This window comes from Trachurus trachurus (genome assembly GCF_905171665.1).
Source record: "Trachurus trachurus genome assembly, chromosome: 3".
Classification (NCBI taxonomy): Eukaryota; Metazoa; Chordata; class Actinopteri; order Carangiformes; family Carangidae; genus Trachurus; species Trachurus trachurus.
Genome location: NC_139893.1, coordinates 30,612,323 through 30,630,210, shown reverse-complemented (window position 1 = coordinate 30,630,210; position 17,888 = coordinate 30,612,323). Strand labels below are relative to the sequence as shown.

The window sequence follows — 17,888 nt, the reverse complement described above, 5'->3', positions numbered from 1 at the left end:
TAGTTAACAGCCTATTGCATCAATTTCTTACACTTCAACCCAAGATCTCTATTTTGTTAGGTGTAAAAACAAATACATAAACAATGCCAAAGTAAATTATGTTTTAAGAGCATCAACTGTCACTGGCAGATTTCCATCATACATAGAGATCTGTACCTTGTTGTAGTAGCCATATGTGATGGCATTGGGGTGGACTCCGGCCTTCTTCATCTCAAAGAGGACTCTGACTGCCAGGACAGGCTGACCATATTGTCCACACAGCTGCATCAGGACCCGGTAGCAGACCTGTGTCCATACAACAATGACTGTTTGAACAGAATCATGACAAGTTGACAACCTAGAAAAAGTTACCCCAGACATGGGGGAAAAATGCTATGTTTAAACTTTAGTTGAAGGGATAGTTCAACATTTTGGCAAATTGGCCTATTGCCATAATCCCTATAGTCGTAGCAGTAGGTTCATTACCTTTAATTGTCGGTGCAAGCTGTTTTTAGAACGGCGGAGCAGAGCCGCGAGCTGCTCAGAGCTACGCTACAGAGCTAATGGAATTTCTTTGTTTCCCTCATCAAACTCATCAAATACACAATCCAACAACTCCAAAACGCTCTCGTGGACAAGTTGTGACCACGAACCTATTCCTAAAACTATAGGGATTGTGGCAATGGGCCAATTTGCCAAAAATGTTGAACTATCCCTTTAATGACGAAAATGAAACATCGAGGTACCACTTTCCAGGTATTGTCAAAATCGCAGGAATAACAATGTGCTTCCGGTTGAATATTTTTGGGAGCAGTTCATTTACCTCATCAGGGGGCTGCAGTTTCTTCGCCTGCATCTTCCTGAGCACGTCGTAGGCGGTGCGAAGCGCCCTCACCTTGGAGTGGCACACCTTCACGTATGCCGGCAGACAGATAAACCACAGACCGTAGCAGTGACGGAGCAGGCACTTGGACCACAGCTGGGGGATGGATGAGTACTTCTTCGCTATCTTCTGGGCCAATTTGATCTCCTGTGGGCGAAAAGAAGGGCAAGGGAAAATACTCTTTTATTTAATGCACCATTCATCCTCAAGGATATGTGGAAGAGTGCATATCAAATCAAAGTCATCAAAGCATGATCACTGTAAATCTAGAGTGAAATCAGTTCTTGTCAGTAGCCACTATTCCCCTGGGAATAACATGAATGTTCTTTCAACTACTACAAAGGGAATGAAACATCTTTTTCTTAGCTATTTTTAAAGGTGTGGATCACTTATGGCAGTTCTGAATGTATACTGAATTATCGACTGTAGCATTGATTCTTGGCTCTGGAATTATTTACATTTTTCTTTGGCAATTTCAGAAAGAATCTCTAATTTAGCAACTGGACTAATATATCAAGAGCTGAATGTGTGACAGTGGTGAGGTACTGTTGTGCTGACCTGCTTGGTGCGTCTAAACATGGGGGCGGGGCTGGTGGGACAGCTATGCCTGGCAGCCAGGCGAGAGGAGGGGGTCCGCAGGCCCTCCATTGGGTCAAACAGGTCAAGACTTAACACTGGGAAACCGTCGTACCTGATAAACAACACACACACACACACACATACAGTTTTACTCCCCATCCTCAGACAAAGACTACCACAGCTCCCTGTCGTTAATATTGACAATGTTGATCTATATGTTCATTTAAACTCATGAAGAATCAACCACCACTTTAAGAAAAAAATGTGTATTTTGCCTTTAATTGATCAGAATAATTATAAACATGATTTTGCTTCTGAGTACCAATGCAGAGAGCTGATGAAAAATTCTGGAAAGCTGTTGGTCATTATTGATCATTAGTGGACCTTAGCTTAGGTTAGTACTGAAAATCCTCCTGGTATGAATTATTTAGTGCAGAGCCTGACAGCAGAATACAAATGGCACATTTTCAGATCAGCACAGTCCAGCAGCAGCGTTCAGCCTTTGGTCCTGGTGAGGGAGCTGGACTCCTGCTGCTCCTCAATCAGCTATGCCAAGTATGAATTCACAGAATTTCACCTCATGTTATTATTGAGATTCTTCAATTTTCTTCCTGCTGTTAGATGTATGGTGAGTCTTAAGATAGCAGCTGCAGTGCATCTTTCACATTTACAAATATTATTACACTTGTTTGTTCATGTGTTCCAGTTTCTGATTCAAAAGCTTTAGTGCCTCGGACCAAACATCAAGCGAGAGGAAATATTGCTGTGTTTTACCTGTAGCAGAGTGGATATTCCTCCCCCTCTGGTAGGGGAGGCAGCTCTGGGGGCGTGATGAAGACCGTGTGCTCGCTGCGCTGGGATTCATCAATCTCTATGAGCCTGGACTCCTCCGGCCTGTCACTGTCCACCTGCAGCACACACAAACAGGAACAGAGACGTTGGGGAGACGGCGCCGTGACCTTTCATCTATCACAGCTGACAGACGGAGGGAGTACCCCACTGGACAAGTGAGAAGTTCAACACGTCTTGAAATTATGACCTGTAATAAATAGTTCAGCATTCGCCCAGGCACAGGCAGATTAACCTTTAAAAAAAAAAATAACGTTTTATTTTTTTTTTTTTTAACTGAAGCATCCTTCTCAAACAGTTTTGTAGTCGTCACTCTGATAACAGGATTTCTACAAAACGAATGTGCAAGTTGAGGGAGGATGACAGCAGGTGACCTAGATTTCCCGAGTGAACATGCATTCATTTTTCTTTCCTCTTTTTATTTTTTGCATGTCACACACAAACATGCACACAAAGCTGGAACTAGCCAGTATGATGCAGTTCTCCATTTGTCGCCACCAGAGAGAGTCTTTTTTTTTTTTTTTTCTAATTGCAAAGTCAATAAAAAATGGCTGGCTGTTAGATGATAGAACACGACTGTATCGGCATAATTAATTTAAAATTCAAATTTAAATATATTAAAGAAAAAATAATAAGACGCAGAAGCCATAATGGAGCACTGGACACACTCTGGGTCTTGTTGTCAATCAGAAGAGGAAGAATAAAACACACAGCAAACCCATCGCTGTTCAAAGATTCTCCCTCTTTTAGGCTCCAAAGAAAATCTTAACATTGCAGAAAATACCAGACACAACAACAGCTTCTTAAATACACAGCACATTTACATCAGCGAGCCAAAACATCACCACCAGCCCCAGATGAAGCAAATAACCAGTAAAATCCTCAAACAACAGCGCAGGTCGAGATCTGAGACATATTAGGCAGCAGCTGAACACTTGGTTCTCACAGTCGTTATATTGGATGCAGGATAAATATGCAGATGCCTCTTTGAGGTTTTGTTGTGAGACTTAAAGTTAAAGTAGAAATGTCAAAACATCAAAAACTCAAAGAATCAGAAACAGAGCAGTTGAGATTTACATTGTGAAAAGATTGATCAATAGACTTGCTTGTCCAGAAAGTGTGTGTCGACTCTATAAATCTAAATCTGCACCACAGGGGAACCGGGTCAGTGTGAAGGCAGTAACATCGTTCTGCTGCAGAGGTCTGCTACTGTAAAGTGCATATTAAACCCAAACCATTCAGTGGAGATAGTCTGTGGATTTTGATGTTCAACTACATATTTGATAAACAATAACCAGTGATCATATACCACAATATGACCATTGTAATAGAACCATCAAGGCCAAGGGTCTGACGATAATTAAGTTCCCTGCAGTCAGTCCTGTGTGTTTGACACACGGCAGGTTCAAGCCTGCAATCAACTCTGCGGGAGCATAACTGCACAGCAGAGTTTCTGCAGCCGTAACCACTCATCCAGAAGATAACAGGCCTCAGCTGCTCAGTGGAGGGAAAGGTGCTCTGATTTTTATTATAAGAGCCTGAAAAAAACAAAAAAACAAAAAACATCTAGGTGCCCAAAATGAAATTCAGCGAATGCAATGGACGTCACGCATCATTCATCAGTGACATTTGGAGTCGCTGCACATGTTTTATTGCAGCCGTGTCGATGGAGCAGACAGATGAGATTTCCAGTTTTCAAAGTGAATCTCAAAACAGAGGGTGTGAGCTTTATGGTGGACATAAAAAATGAAGGGTCACGGAGGGAAACTTCATAAATTGAGAAGTGCTTAATGACAGGCTTTAGCACTACAAGGAATGGTTTTATTAATGGCTGATGGAAGGGAAGTGAAGCACTTGCTGAAAGTTCATAATTTAGTCTAGTTATTCTGAGCGTAATTAAAGTTTAACCTCACTCACAGCAGTAAAGTGTGAGGAATCTACAGTGTCTGTTCTTTGCTGCAGTATAAAGACTTTTTTCTTTAGGAAAGAAGAAAAAGTATTTTGTACTTGGACATAGTATGTGATTAAATCACAGTTCTCCAAAGTACAAAAGTGTGCAAGCAGCATTGTGTAAATCAGCCAAAGTGACAGTGTGAAGAGCTCAGACACCTGCAGGGAGAGCAGGGGGAGAAAAACAATTTGAAGCACTTCCTAATGAGTCTAAATGATCCCATTAACTAATAGTTGGGAGAACGAGACTTCTTCAGCCCGACACACTGACAGACATGATGTCATTTAAAGCTGTGGATATTCAAGCAAGAAGTGTTTACTTGTTGTTTTGAGTGAGAGACAGCCTACACTGGTCCGCAGAGAGCACCGACAGCTGTAATGATGCAGAGGCAGCCAGATCTTCAGTAATCAAAACATCAGACATCATTAAAAAACCCAGACAGGTGAGATGAGGATGTCTGTGTCTCCGAAAGAACACTCAGTTCATTTGGATCAGACAGGGAGATTTCCAAAGGACTGAGTGACACCCAGTCTGCTGACTGACTTGGCAGGTACACACAGTCCTTCCCAAAACATTCACTTCTCTGCCATAGCATCATATAATGGCCCCTGGTCCTGAGATGTTTAAACATATAATAGTTTGTGTTGTTAGTGTCAGAACAGCAGTGAAGTGGGAGGATTTAAATGTATGTTTTGGAGATGCTATTGGGAACTATGGCAAGATGGGGACTAGCAATTCAAAAACGTAAGAACCTCAATCAAAACTAAAACAGATTCAAATTAAGTTAAGTGTTTTCAAAAGGTTTCTATTCTTTGTAAAATGGATCCGTGTTTCCCATAGACTACACTGTAAATAAATGTGTAACTTCTGTGATGTTAGCTATAGTTTTCTGAGGAGTTAATATGCTCACCCACCTGTCACTCAAAGTGACCACACCCTAGAGGCTATAACTGTTTTTGTAGCAGGTTGTAAACATGTTTATTTCGGATGTAAAGGACATTTTAACATGTCTATGTTGGAGCCACACTCTAGCGATCTAGTGTTTTGGTTCTTCATTGTCGTCTGAATTTTTAGCCCTGGATGTTGCCACTTGCTGTTTTCTAATTTCCAATGAAGACTAGTTTAGAAGCACAACAATTATGATTAATGATAAACCTCATACCTGTAGTGTATACGCTAAATCACTCATTGGCCCTTGAAATTTTGTTCAATATGTGTTTAATATTTCCCATGTTTTTACATTCAATTTTGCCATTCACTGTTCATATTTTTTTTACAGCTTTTACTGTAATTATAACTCATTTGTATGATTAGTTTCTCTTCAGGCTTGTTCACTGGGACTGAATTAGTTTTGTTGCTGCACTGAACTACTTTCCCTCAGGGACCAATACATTTTAACCTTATCTGTCAGTATGTGACTGCTTTTGTGTGTGCGCTTTTGTGCCTAGTACAATTTCATTGTGTGGCTGAGTGGTGCAGTGGGCCTTCTCTCCTAGCAGATAATGTAATCCAGTGCAGAGAGACTTAACTCAAGATTTAATCGCCTATGAAGCTGACACACAAAAAGAGGACCAGGAGGCAGGAGCCCCCGGCCCCGCCGCCGGTCTGGGAAACACACAGGAAGGAGGCGGTGGATGTTGGCCTCGGGACTCACATCCACTATGTCTCAATTACATCCAGACAACACACACAAGGACACACCACCAAATCTATTTCAGAGTCTGTTACAAATGTCACCAGCGAAAACCGGTGACCCAGAGACGTGACTGGGGAGGCGAGTGGCAGCAGCGTGGACTTTCAGACTGCAAACACACACGGTTTAACCTTCAGCAAACACATCTGATGGAGGAACACTGCCCCATGAGCACACTGTGTCAAATGCTGAAAATACTCCCAGTGGAGCAAAGAAGATCCACTGAGCCTCTCTAAGGCTCTTCATACTGTCACGCTGAAGGATAAGAGCCCAGGGGACGAACACAAAATCTAACCTCTAGCTCTGTTAGTGCTTCAGAAATCAGTGAAGCGCTAAAAGCCCTTACTCACTCGACTCAAAAAAACTCTTTGCAGAAATGTGTGAATATGGACTTTCAGCGTACTTTCCCTATCTCTGGACAACTTGCTGTCGCTGCGAATTTGCTGTGGACTTTTAATATTCAAATCATAATTAAAAAATGGCTATCAGAAGGAACTCGTTTCAATTAACCGCTCATAAGTGGGCGGGAAAACTGACGTGACATCTCAGACTGAAGCCGCAGGGGTGGAGACTGCAGCAGACTACTCGCTTCTCAGAGTCCTGACGTGCCAGGATCAAGCACCAAGCACAATGTACTCCGAGCAGAGGTGAGAATCGACCAAGTAATAATAGGCTTACCTTTCCTCCTTTGTCCGCACTCCGCTCTGAATTGTAGAGCTGCTCGCAGATGGAGGCAGAGGGAGAAGGAGAAAGAGAAACTCAAGAAATCAGAGAAGCAGAGAAGCAGTGTGACTGAAGACAGGTGATGTGGAAACTACTAATGCTGCTATAATTGGAAAAAGAGAAGCCCGCTGAGAAAGGTAGAACTTCTCCAAAAGAACTACGCTTTAGATCAAAATTAACTAGGAAGAGAAGGTAGAACTTCTCCAAAAGAACTACGCTTTAGATCAAAATTAACTAGGAAGAGAAAAGCTTTTTGTAGATTTTCGTTAGTTCCACTGCATCAAAAGGAAAATTTAAACTGTGTGCTTTCCAAATAACAAACTCACTTTGTCCACGCAGTCGTCAAAGAAGGCCAGGCTAGCGTCTTTGTCACTGACAAAAGAGCACTCCTCGATGAAGCGGATGAACATCTGGGTCTTGGTCATGAGCGAGTAAAACTTCTGATGTGAGCGGTCGCGACTCTTCAGGAATCCTGAGGACACACATGTTTTATGTTAGTCTTTAAAAGACAAATGAGACGAACAATTCAATTCAAAAATATTTTCCATCTCATTTATTCCATTGGCTAAGAAAGTGATTGACAGGTTCACATTCATGGTGCGTGATTTTGTGGTTAAAGAATCCATTATCCCATAAAAGGCTCTGTACACTGAATGTGTAACTTCCATTTGTCTTGGTTTGGATAATGCAACCCAACACAATGTCATTAGTGTAATGGCCAATTTGGGATGCACAACAAAATATTGAATTGCTTCCTTGATAGATGCTGAAAGCAGCTTAACTGACTAATAAGCCACTGCTGGTGCGAGCCTGAAAGCAGGATGGATGACCACTGGCTCACAGCACAGAGGTGGAAGCCAAACGCCAGCCCTGCGGAGAAACACTTCCTGCAGCTGATGAATATTTTAATCCTGACACTCGCCGCCTGTAACCTGGATCAACAGAGTGCAACCAAACTTTCCAAGTGCAGCCTGAAAAGGCAGTCCTCCTGTCCTAACTACTGATTTAATGACTCAGGAGCTTTTTGACAATAAAAAATTAACATGTTTGTTATGCTTGCTATTCAAGATGAAGATCTGCCTGCTTTTATTTGCTTCATATACAGTAAGTGTAACGTGAACACACTGATTTGCTTCCTCTAAGGGGACTAACAGGCCAATAGAAATTAATGCACATTTTAATTAACACTGTAGTGGAGCTCTCAACAACCAATGAAGAAACAACATGGCAAAATATATACTGTATGAAACTGTAAATGTTTAAAAGGGCAATCAATGCATTATGAGTCTGAGCAAAATCCAGTTAGAGGAGCTTTTGATCATTGTGCCTGAAGATGTGATCTTACTCAGCAGATGGGGTCTGCTCAGGTGTGAAATTGTTCAATCAAGTGTTTTTTCTACAGCCCAGATTCAATTTTGAAACTCAACTTTTGAGCAAAAAGCAGCCACAATTCAATAACAAGGTTAAAAGCATCAACAACAGACACTTTAGACTACTTATATCTTTGATTAGGTATGAAATTCTCTATAGAACAGCTCATAATCTCTAGGCAATTGAATCAAGTCAACTGGACTTAGGTTTTTGTCTTGTCTTGTCTTGTCTTTGGCTAGTCTGAAAACATGGTGAAAAACCAGGTATGTGTCACTGGTGAAACACAGCATGAGTTTCAAGGGCTAATAACAACAAACCTGGGTGTCACCCTCACAGAGCTTACCTGTGTCTTTCACCATGTTTTCAGACTAGCCAGTCTTTCATAAAAAAATTAAAATAAAAAAATGTTAAAAAAAAATCTCTAATTCCAGCTTCTCAAGTATGAATATTTTCTGGTTTTCTACATTGTGTAATGGCAACCTGAACATATTCAGGTTTTGGTCTGTTGATCAGATGTGATGGGTACTTTTAACTAATATAACTATTTGACCAATCAAAAAAAAAAAGTTTTTCAATTGGTCAATAGTAAAAATAATCATAAGTTGCAACCCTCGCTGTGACTTAAACAGTGACAATATAGAAACCTCATTCAACAATAAGATTTATTACATATTATTTATAATTTGTCCTCAGGGTTTCATTTTCTGAGTCCAAGGAAATACAGAGACCATCTGTGTGTACAGGTAATACTGTTAAAGCTACAGATGTTGGACTAATTGAATTATCATCACACAGCAGAGTTGTAGTTGGGGGCAGCAGGACAAATGAAAGATTATAATCAAACATTCTTTGTTGTTGTGAATATTGGGTCTGGAAATGGTCACTGGGGTTTCAAACACAAGCAGCACAAGCTGTTGCATTTCTCCCCAAGTCATTATGTAATGCACTGTGTTTGCTATATCATGTAACTCACACTGGACACGACCTTGGCTCTCACTCACCTCTGGCAGAGCAGCCCAGATTTCACCACAACTCATTTCAGCTGTGATGTGAACTAGCCTGGGCGGGCTCCTGAGCCAGACTCCAGACTCAGGCCTCTGGAGCTTTTTGCAGCTGCAGCATTAACTGACTCACCTTCAGGCTTGAACCTCCAGCACCTCAGGCCTGCCTCCACAAACTGTTTCTGTGTGTATTAACGCAGAGGTGGGGATGGACACTAATGATCGCTCATGTATTAAACAGCACCATCTGTTTCTGAGGCTGCCCAGCTGTAGAGAGGAAGGTGCTACGGATGACGCAGCATCGGTTTATATATTCATAGACTCATTAGTGCTAATCATGCTCTGTAACTGTACAACTGTGACTCAAAGTGGCCTCACAGCTTCGGCTAATGACTAAAAAGTGGAGGAAACTAAACTTTTCAATGACTTTCTGACACCTGAACACCACATCTAGGTTCCCAGAAATTGAGAATATCATTGATTCTCTCCACTTGACTGATTTACCTTTTAAATCAGTCTCTCAGCTCAGATCTCAGATGATTTAAATAAGAATCAGCACAGCTAGTAGGTCAGAAGAACCTTGACAGAGAGCTGATCTGAGACTGTTTGCTTCTAAGAAATTGATTGCGGATAGAAAGTGGCAATAGGGTCTTTAGCTGAGGCCGTTTGAGACATTATACGTCATGTCCTCCTGTGAACTTGAGGGACTGACTGAGCCATTTATGTAACTAAAAATCAGAAAAATAGCTCAGCCAAGCAAGAAATGAATGGTGTAAAAAAAAAATTAAAAATCCCCACGAGCAGAGAATCATCACCAGTGTAAACAGGTTCTCTCCTAAAAGAAATTCAAAGGTTTCTCTCTGAGCGGTTCACAAGGACACCTGTCAAACCGTGCCCAAGTTCCCTCTGACTGTGTTCTGTTTAAATGACAATACACGAGGGATTCTGACTTATCCGCCCGCCAAAGCAGGGAGCAGCTGGTCCTGGCGATATGAGATTATTAGTATTAAAGCAGCGAAGCTTAAACCATCTGCAATCAGTAAACAGTTGGGTGGGAGTCGTCGTGCACATGGATTTCTTTCAGACAGAAAAAGTTGGCTCATATCACTGTAGTCAACAGTACGTAGACTTGTTTTGGTTCTCGTGTGAAGAGCTTGAGGAGGACAGCTGGGTTCATCCTTCAACCCTGTTTCCTGTCTGGGACTTGGCCGTCCGGCTCCACAACACAATGGTCTCAGTGGTCAGCGCGAGGTCATTCCGCATACCTTGTAAGTCAAAGAGGGAGCTGGCGTCCGTGGCTTTCTCAGACGGTGCTTGGGTGATGGGTCGTAAGAAGGAACGGTAACCCTTCAAAATGGCTGCCATGAATCGGAGGAAGGCCTCCTGGATCTCCAGCTCCAGAGTGTGCAGACTCTTCCCGCAGCTCAGCTCCGATGAGTCGCTCATGCTCAGCTCCAGCAGCCCGTCGGGTCTGCACTGACCTGAAGACGGAGCACAAAGAAATTCAACAATAGTCGCAATAAGTATTAGAATCTAAAGGCTGGTGGGTTTGAAGAAGTCATGCTGATCAAAGACTATAGACTGAAAGTCTTTAGGAGTTCAACAGTTTTAGAACTGAAGTATTATTGTGGCAAACCAGGATTAGGATTACGCAACTGGAATAAATAAATTTGAGTTGACACCTCTGTTTCCTACAGTATGGTCCATGGGGCTTAAATGTCTCAACTAAAACCTCTGACAAGCACATCAATATTCAGCACCTCTGGCAGCAACTTGCTAGATTTTCAACTTCACTGATTTAGAAAATTGATTCATTCAATTCTTTCAAGCAGCAGGTTTCATGGTCTCTCAGTGAGAGTGCTCCATTAAAAGCGGCAGGAAAAGTTGATGAGAATACAATGAGCAGCAGATCGGAGGGAAGTCGGCTAATTAGGAAATGATGCCTTGATGGGATTATGGCTGCCTTTCAATTTTCTGATCAGATTGGATGGAGAACAAGTTGTGAAGACAACAGAATCCAAACCTAATGATAATGAAGGAGGCAGAACAAACCCTCTGTAAGGACCTCAATTAGCCAGCGATTTTCTTCAGGCTTTTTTTTTCTTTCTTATCGATTACGCTGAAGCCAGAGAAGGAGGTTAATATAGTGGAAGATGGAACAGACTGGGAGTGGAGATTATCCGGCCTCACTGCCTCGTATTCAGCTGAACACCCAATACAATGTTTGCTCAAAGTGTTTTTCACCACAGATTTTTTACAGGCGTGACCATGAAATTAATACAATAAAATCAAACAACTGCCACACATCTGTACAATCATTTGTCCCACCACTTCATGTATTAGCTTGGTACTCACCATCAACAAGCTGCTGGTAGAGATTGCTCAGCACATTCATTAGGTTTTTACAGGCTTTCTTTGGCAGGATCTTCCATGTGAGGGCTCGCTTATCTTCATTGCTGGAAAAGCAGAGGCATACACACTGAGCTCTGGAGAGGCTGAGAGGCCAAAACCAACATGGACACTGGACAGTGGTTGAGCCAGGGGAGTTCAGACCACCCCTAACGCTGTCTGGCTGCTAATGAGGCCCAAAGTGATGTAAACCATTACTGGCCTTACCTGGCGTACCAGAAAATAGCATTCTCTTCATATTAAAACAAGTCTGACACTACGAAAATAACCATTTCCAACACAGGACCTGGGTCTCTAAACTTAGAACTCATGACCTGGCAGTAATGTGGTCTGGAAGAAATATGCAGCAAAGGAAACACTGTTGAGCTTTCAGCTGGAAGTGCTCAACATTATGTGTGCAGCTCTCTTGCCCCGTAGTTGCCCTTCCCCACAGTGCATACAATATTCATCACCAGTAGTGAAGACAGATTCAGCTGTGCAAAAACAGGAAATTTTACATTTAAAGAAAATAGCTTGCATACATATCTACAGTTATTTTAATTTTTTCTTTTGCTCACTGGAAGATGGTGTTTGTGTCCAGGTCCACGCAGCTCACGTCTGGTGGGGGGTCGTACAGATCAAAGTATCGAGAATCCACGCCTACGATAAATGGACAAGGGGCGCTCAGCACGTCGGCCAGCGCCAGGGGGCACAGAGGAATATACGGGCAAGGCCAGTGGAACGGGAAGATCATCTGAAGAGGAGGAGGAGGATGAAGGTGTTTAAATGGAACATGACAGAGACTTTGAAACTAAGGTGTAACCTCCATGACCAAAAGATGGTTCATTAGCGTCATTTCAAAGGTTTCAACTAGTTACAATATACTGAGGACAAACTGGACCGTTGACTTTTATGAAGGAGAAAAACATCAACATACCATTCTGCTTTGTTGAATTGAGCAACTCTTGTGTTTTCTGATGTTGTTGTCTTTTTTTTGTTGTTGGTGTTTCTTTCCAGATGTTTTTTTTTAGTTTAGTTTAGTTTTTGTTTTGGTATGATAGTTTTACTGTCTAGGTTATAAGTATACCGTACATGTGATTTTGTGTGCATGTGTACGATTGAAAACCAAATTAAAAAAAAGGGAAGAAAAGAAACGTATACCATGCTGATCTCACCCATAAAACAGGAAAATATTTTGATTTATCCAAATCTAGCTTTTAAATGCTGTTTAATTGAATCTTCAGTGTGTTTCTATTGCTCTGAATATCTCTCTGAATGTCTTATGTCTGAATGGTATTGTATAATGAACTTGCCTCGCCTTGGAATAAAACATTGAAAAGTAACCACCCTGGAACAAAATCTTATCAACTATGGTCTGTGGTCTGATTTGTGTCAGTTGTGGGGGTCCAGGATGTGAGAAGTTTGACAACCGCTGACTTACAGAAACCAGAGCTTCAGTGACACTGGTCAGTACAGCCGGTCGTAACGAGTGGACGAGGATCTTGTGCTCAGTGACGGCAAACACCAGCAGGGTGACGGCGTTCTCTGGTCCAAGGTTTTGGAGCAGAGTTGAAAATCGACCACCGCTACACGAAACACAAATGTGCAAAATTAAGACACAATAAAAAAGTGCATTACAGTCCATATTTTTAGGACAATATGAACCTTTTTTGGTCTAATATGTTTTCTAAGTTACACATTTGATGTTGATATTCTCAGGTTCTCTCTGAAACATGTTGTTTGGCACATTTCCTGCTTCCTTGGTTCTACCAGAACAAGACACATCTTCCCTTTAAATCGGAGAATGAGTGGCGTCAGATATCAGCAAGAAAACTCTCACCAAGGCTGCTCTCACCTGAGTGGTAAAGGAGAAGACACCGGCTGGCTCAACATCAGGCTGTCGTGAGGAGAAAGCTGTAGAAAAGCCGGAACGTGAGATAAAACCAACCGAGCAAAAAAACACCTGCACTGAATTATTTACATTTGCATCCATAATGGAGGACCCAAGCTACTGCAGCTCACAGGCAATCCACCAAAACCTTCAGAAAATAACACCATTATCTATAAAAAATACACAGATGCAAAACATGCAACAAGGAGAACAGGAAGCTACTTGAAATCAAAACTCACCTGCACCAGGATGCGAGGCCTCTGAGAGGAAGGGAAGGGAACTTTGTGCATAAAATGAGAGATGTGCCTGGGAGGGAGAAGAATTAGGAGGACGTGAGGCCGAAAATAACAGCAGTGGGCGGCTGAGTAATCCGTCAACGCACCCCTCTCAGAGGGGCACAAATTATGAGCAGTAGTAAAACACAAAAAGGCATGAATCTCCTGGCACACATCACCTGACCAAGATAATATCAAAGTAAATATCCAAACTTAACCTGACCCTGGTGGAACGAACAGCTGCTGGTGATGAAGTATTTCCCATATACAGTATTTTGTCACTGAGGCTTTTCTTCTTTTTCCCTCGCCTATACTGTAAACACGAGGTTGAGCTCTCAACCCCACATTTGATTTTATGAGTCAGACACCATATTTTAAATTCCTGTGCAACACTGGATAGCAACTGTTACTCTGAGGGTTTGCAAGATTATTTTTAATCACTGCTGCAAGTTCATCGATCCAATTCTTAAATAGGGCTAAACTTGCACTTCTGTCAACTGAAACTACTAATTGTCTACATTTTCAAGTAATACAGCATGATGATGCAGCCTGCAAATGATTATGAATTGCCTTCAATATGAAATAACAAGGTTTAAGACTAATAATTACAGTTGGGATGTGAAGCATATACATAAAAAAACAACCTTGGCAGGTGCAGGATCAAAAGTCAGACTTAAGGGCAAGAGAGAGATCTGCACACTGTGCTGATAGTTCCCAGCAAATGATAAAGCAAATGTTTAATTTATATTGCTGGGAGCTATAAGTGTCTGACTCTGTCCGACTCTTGCCTTAGGACTGACAATTAGCAAAAACATGGTCGGAAAAGCAGAGAGGACTCACTTCTCGATGGGCAGGGCGTGAGGGCCAGAGATGGAGTAGCGATACAGGAATGTAAGGAACTTGCGGAAAGCGTCAAAGAAGGGCCAATGGGAGAGCAGACAGATACACTTGTTGGTGTGGACTGAGCGTGGGTTGGCGGCGGCGGCGGCGGCGGCGGCGCTGCTGGTGGGGCTGTCTATGGCAGCAGCGGCTGTAGTGTTGGAGGAGGGCGACTTGTGTGGCTCCGGGTTCAGGAGGCCGAGCTGGGAGAGCTGCTGATCGCTCAGACACTCTTGCGGGAAGGGCTCGTAGAACTGAATGGCAGCACCGTACACCTGAAAAAGGGAGACACGTTGGTCACACACACAGCGCCACAAAGCCAAACTGCATCACTTTGTTGTAGTGTTTATGCTGTGACAGTGCCAGAATTATGTCTCCATGTGGGATAATCTTTCAAAGCAAATGTGCATTGCAATTGGCCCATTGCCATAATCCCTATAGTTTTAGGAGTAGGTTCGTTACCTTTAAGTGTTGATGCAAGCTATTTTTAGAACGGCGCGGAGCAGAGCCGCAAGCTGCTTAGAGCTACGCTACGGAGGCTTATGGGATTTCTTGGTTTCCCTCATCAAATACACAATACACAATACACAATACACAATTAAAGGTAACGAACCTACTCCTAAAACTATAGGGATTATGGCAATGGGCCAATTTTCCAAAATGTTGAACTATCCCTTTAATGCTGCTACTATCAGTTAGTTTCATTATCAATTCATCTGCTATCTTTTATTATTAGATAATTGTTTTGGTTATAAAATGGTAAAACATGGTGTAAAAATGCCAAAGAATGTCTTAAAGGTGGCATCTAAAACAGAGAGAAAGAAAAGTAGCAAATATGCCTATGTAAGTCGCTCTAACCAGGAAATGGTCAGAGTAAAAGTATTTCTGCTTTAAAAAATGACTGAGCAGGATCTGCTTCCACCCACTAGCTGAATCTAATGCTAACCTCAGACCAAACTCCAGATCTACAGCGGCTCTTCAGCAGTTTAAAAGAAGATGCAGCTTCATGCTCAAAAAGAAGACCTGGTCAAATAACAATGAAAAGGATCAGCCAGTTTACAGTAGTTCAGAAGCTTTGCAGTTCTCTGAAATCATCCCTGCACTGCTAAACAAACGCAAACATCAATAAGAAGAGAAATGAAGCGAGTATAGAGCATCATTGTTTCACTTTTACTGAACGTCAATACCATGAGGGCCGACTGTGGCCAAACAAACAGCAGTGAGCTGAGCCAGTATCAACATTAGACCAAATAATCCCCTCTGCTTCCTGGAAATATGAGACTTTCCCAATTCACACACAGATGAAAGCTAACAGGCTTATCTGCCGGCCAGCCGGCCGGGCCCCTCATGTGGCTCGGTTTTAAATAGTTTCACCCCAAAAAGGGACCAACACACCCCAGCGCCTTTGTTTGCTGCTGTGTCCGGCCACTAGCTTTATTAGACGGACAGAATCATGTTTCTGTTTTCTTTGAATTTCAATGAATGACAATCAGACCTGGTTATGTTGTAAAGCAAACACAGCATTTCTGGTGTTGTTGTTGTTGTTGTTGTTTTTGGTCTTTCAGGCAGAAGACAATCAATGGGGACTTATTCAAGAGACTAATTCTGTGTTGGTTTGGTTTTTACAACCTGCAACCTGTGCATCACACACAAGCACATACTCACCAATGCAACATGGAAGAAAGAAAAAGACATGTTAGTTTAGTGAGTGGTGGAAAGAAGAGTTTTGAGGTACTTGTGCTTCATGCTTCAGCTATCTTTCCTATTTCCACTGAACTATATTTAGTTAAGAGATATAGTTTCTGGTCACTTTGCAGATGAAGAGTTTTGAAACAAAATATGACAGTTTGCTCAAGCTTGATAAATCGTTTTAGATTTAACTACTCAACAGCTCATAAAATAGCTCTAACTTGCTCCACCCTGATCATCTGCAACAGTGAAGTACTGCTTAATGCAATCATGATCCAAAATCTAAATGTGTAATAATTACGTAACGTAGATGAGGGTTGATCTGCAGACATGATTTCTAAGAGATGTGAATAAAACTGTAACGACTGGAGCTGTTGTGCATGCAGAGGTCAAGGTTATGGTGAAGTGAATTACAGAGTTCTCACAAGGATAGAAAGAAAATGCGTGTGTATTTGTGTGCGTGCGCGCGTGTGTGTGCGTGCACATCAGTCAACAGGTGACGCCTCAGTTAAACATGGAGTCTGCAGACTGCCAGAGTCCTGCTGAGTCTCCCTCTGACCTTGGCCAGTAAAACACAAATCAGCACATTCACACTAACATATGCGCACACACACACACACACACAGTCCTCGCCAAATGTCCTCGTGCATGTGCTGCAGCGGGCCCTTTCCAAACTCACTCACAAATGCACACGCCAGCACCTGCACACACACAAACTTGAGTCGGCAGCAGCGGCGTGCGGAGGGTTTGGCACCGGCGATCGCCCCTGACCCCTGACTGGCTCTGTTCAGCTGAGCAGCTGCTTTCTAAACACCAGCAGCCTTTGGATGTTACTTGTTTTCAATCTTGATTGTGTTTGGCCACATAATATACTAATATGTGTCAACAACGGCCTCGTTCTCTAACTGAGCCAGAGCCACCTTCCAAACCCAGACCGGACCAGCACAATGAGACGGGGCTTGTGTTTGCATTTGGAAACCAAAAGTGTGTGTGTGTGTGTTTGTATGTGTGTGGGGGGTCTTAAACTGGATGTCTACAAACAGAAGTACACACACTTGAAGCAGCGTCTCGCTTAAGAATCTGAAATCAACCGCAGTCTGGAGACAATGTACACAAACCACTACACCAGTGAAACAAACACACTGATTTTATATAAATGGACGCGACAATGACGACAACATGAAAGTATCTTGAAGAGGAATTCTGTTTACTGATTGGATGCTGTCAGCTTCCTACTTAACTGCTTAGGCTGTTTTCTCCATCAACTGATCTGAGGGTTATTATTACTGTATGGGCAAGAATGTGATGTCTTTAGGCCTTGGTCACACTGCCGCTGCAAATCCGATTTTTCTCATATCCAGAGTATATCTAGTTTGATTTTTTTTTGACAGTCTGAATAGCCAAAAACCAGAACAGATTCAAACCGCATAAGGAGGTGGTTTCAAATGCAATTCTGATCAGATTTGTGGAGATCTGATTCAATGCGAACGCAGTCGTTGTTCAAGTAGGATTTTGAGGCGTCTTTTCTGTCACTTGCAGCGCGACACAAGATGGATAATGTAATTCCGGAGAGACGGAAGGCATCACTGGTCTGCCTGCACCAAACGGCCCGTTCCACCGTCATTCCAGCTGTGGAAGGAGGCACAGCTCAGCAGTCGCCTCCGTTTCCGTCGCTTTCGTGCAATTAGCAGTTTATTTACTTGGGACATGAACACACACAGTTCCCTGTCATCCTTT

At 42.4% G+C, this 17,888-nt stretch overlaps 1 protein-coding gene across 2 annotated transcripts in view; it reads right to left on the bottom strand.

The window, feature by feature from the left end:
- Nucleotides 1-17,888, bottom strand: part of LOC310984195 (C-myc promoter-binding protein-like) — a 71,412-nt gene that overhangs the window by 25,956 nt on the left and 27,568 nt on the right. Inside the window, exons 6-18 of one of the 2 annotated variants that reach the window (XM_083969345.1) lie at nt 14,424-14,737; nt 13,548-13,614; nt 13,273-13,331; nt 12,859-13,003; nt 11,996-12,171; nt 11,385-11,485; nt 10,295-10,510; nt 6,984-7,129; nt 6,613-6,651; nt 2,216-2,349; nt 1,421-1,553; nt 803-1,009; nt 157-285 (exon numbers count right to left, since the gene is read on the bottom strand). In XM_083969345.1, the coding sequence (XP_083825471.1) occupies nt 157-285; nt 803-1,009; nt 1,421-1,553; nt 2,216-2,349; nt 6,613-6,651; nt 6,984-7,129; nt 10,295-10,510; nt 11,385-11,485; nt 11,996-12,171; nt 12,859-13,003; nt 13,273-13,331; nt 13,548-13,614; nt 14,424-14,737 (1,866 nt within the window). The remainder of the gene's footprint in view (nt 1-156; nt 286-802; nt 1,010-1,420; nt 1,554-2,215; nt 2,350-6,612; nt 6,652-6,983; nt 7,130-10,294; nt 10,511-11,384; nt 11,486-11,995; nt 12,172-12,858; nt 13,004-13,272; nt 13,332-13,547; nt 13,615-14,423; nt 14,738-17,888) is intronic. The other variant, XM_083969346.1, reaches the window with a different exon arrangement.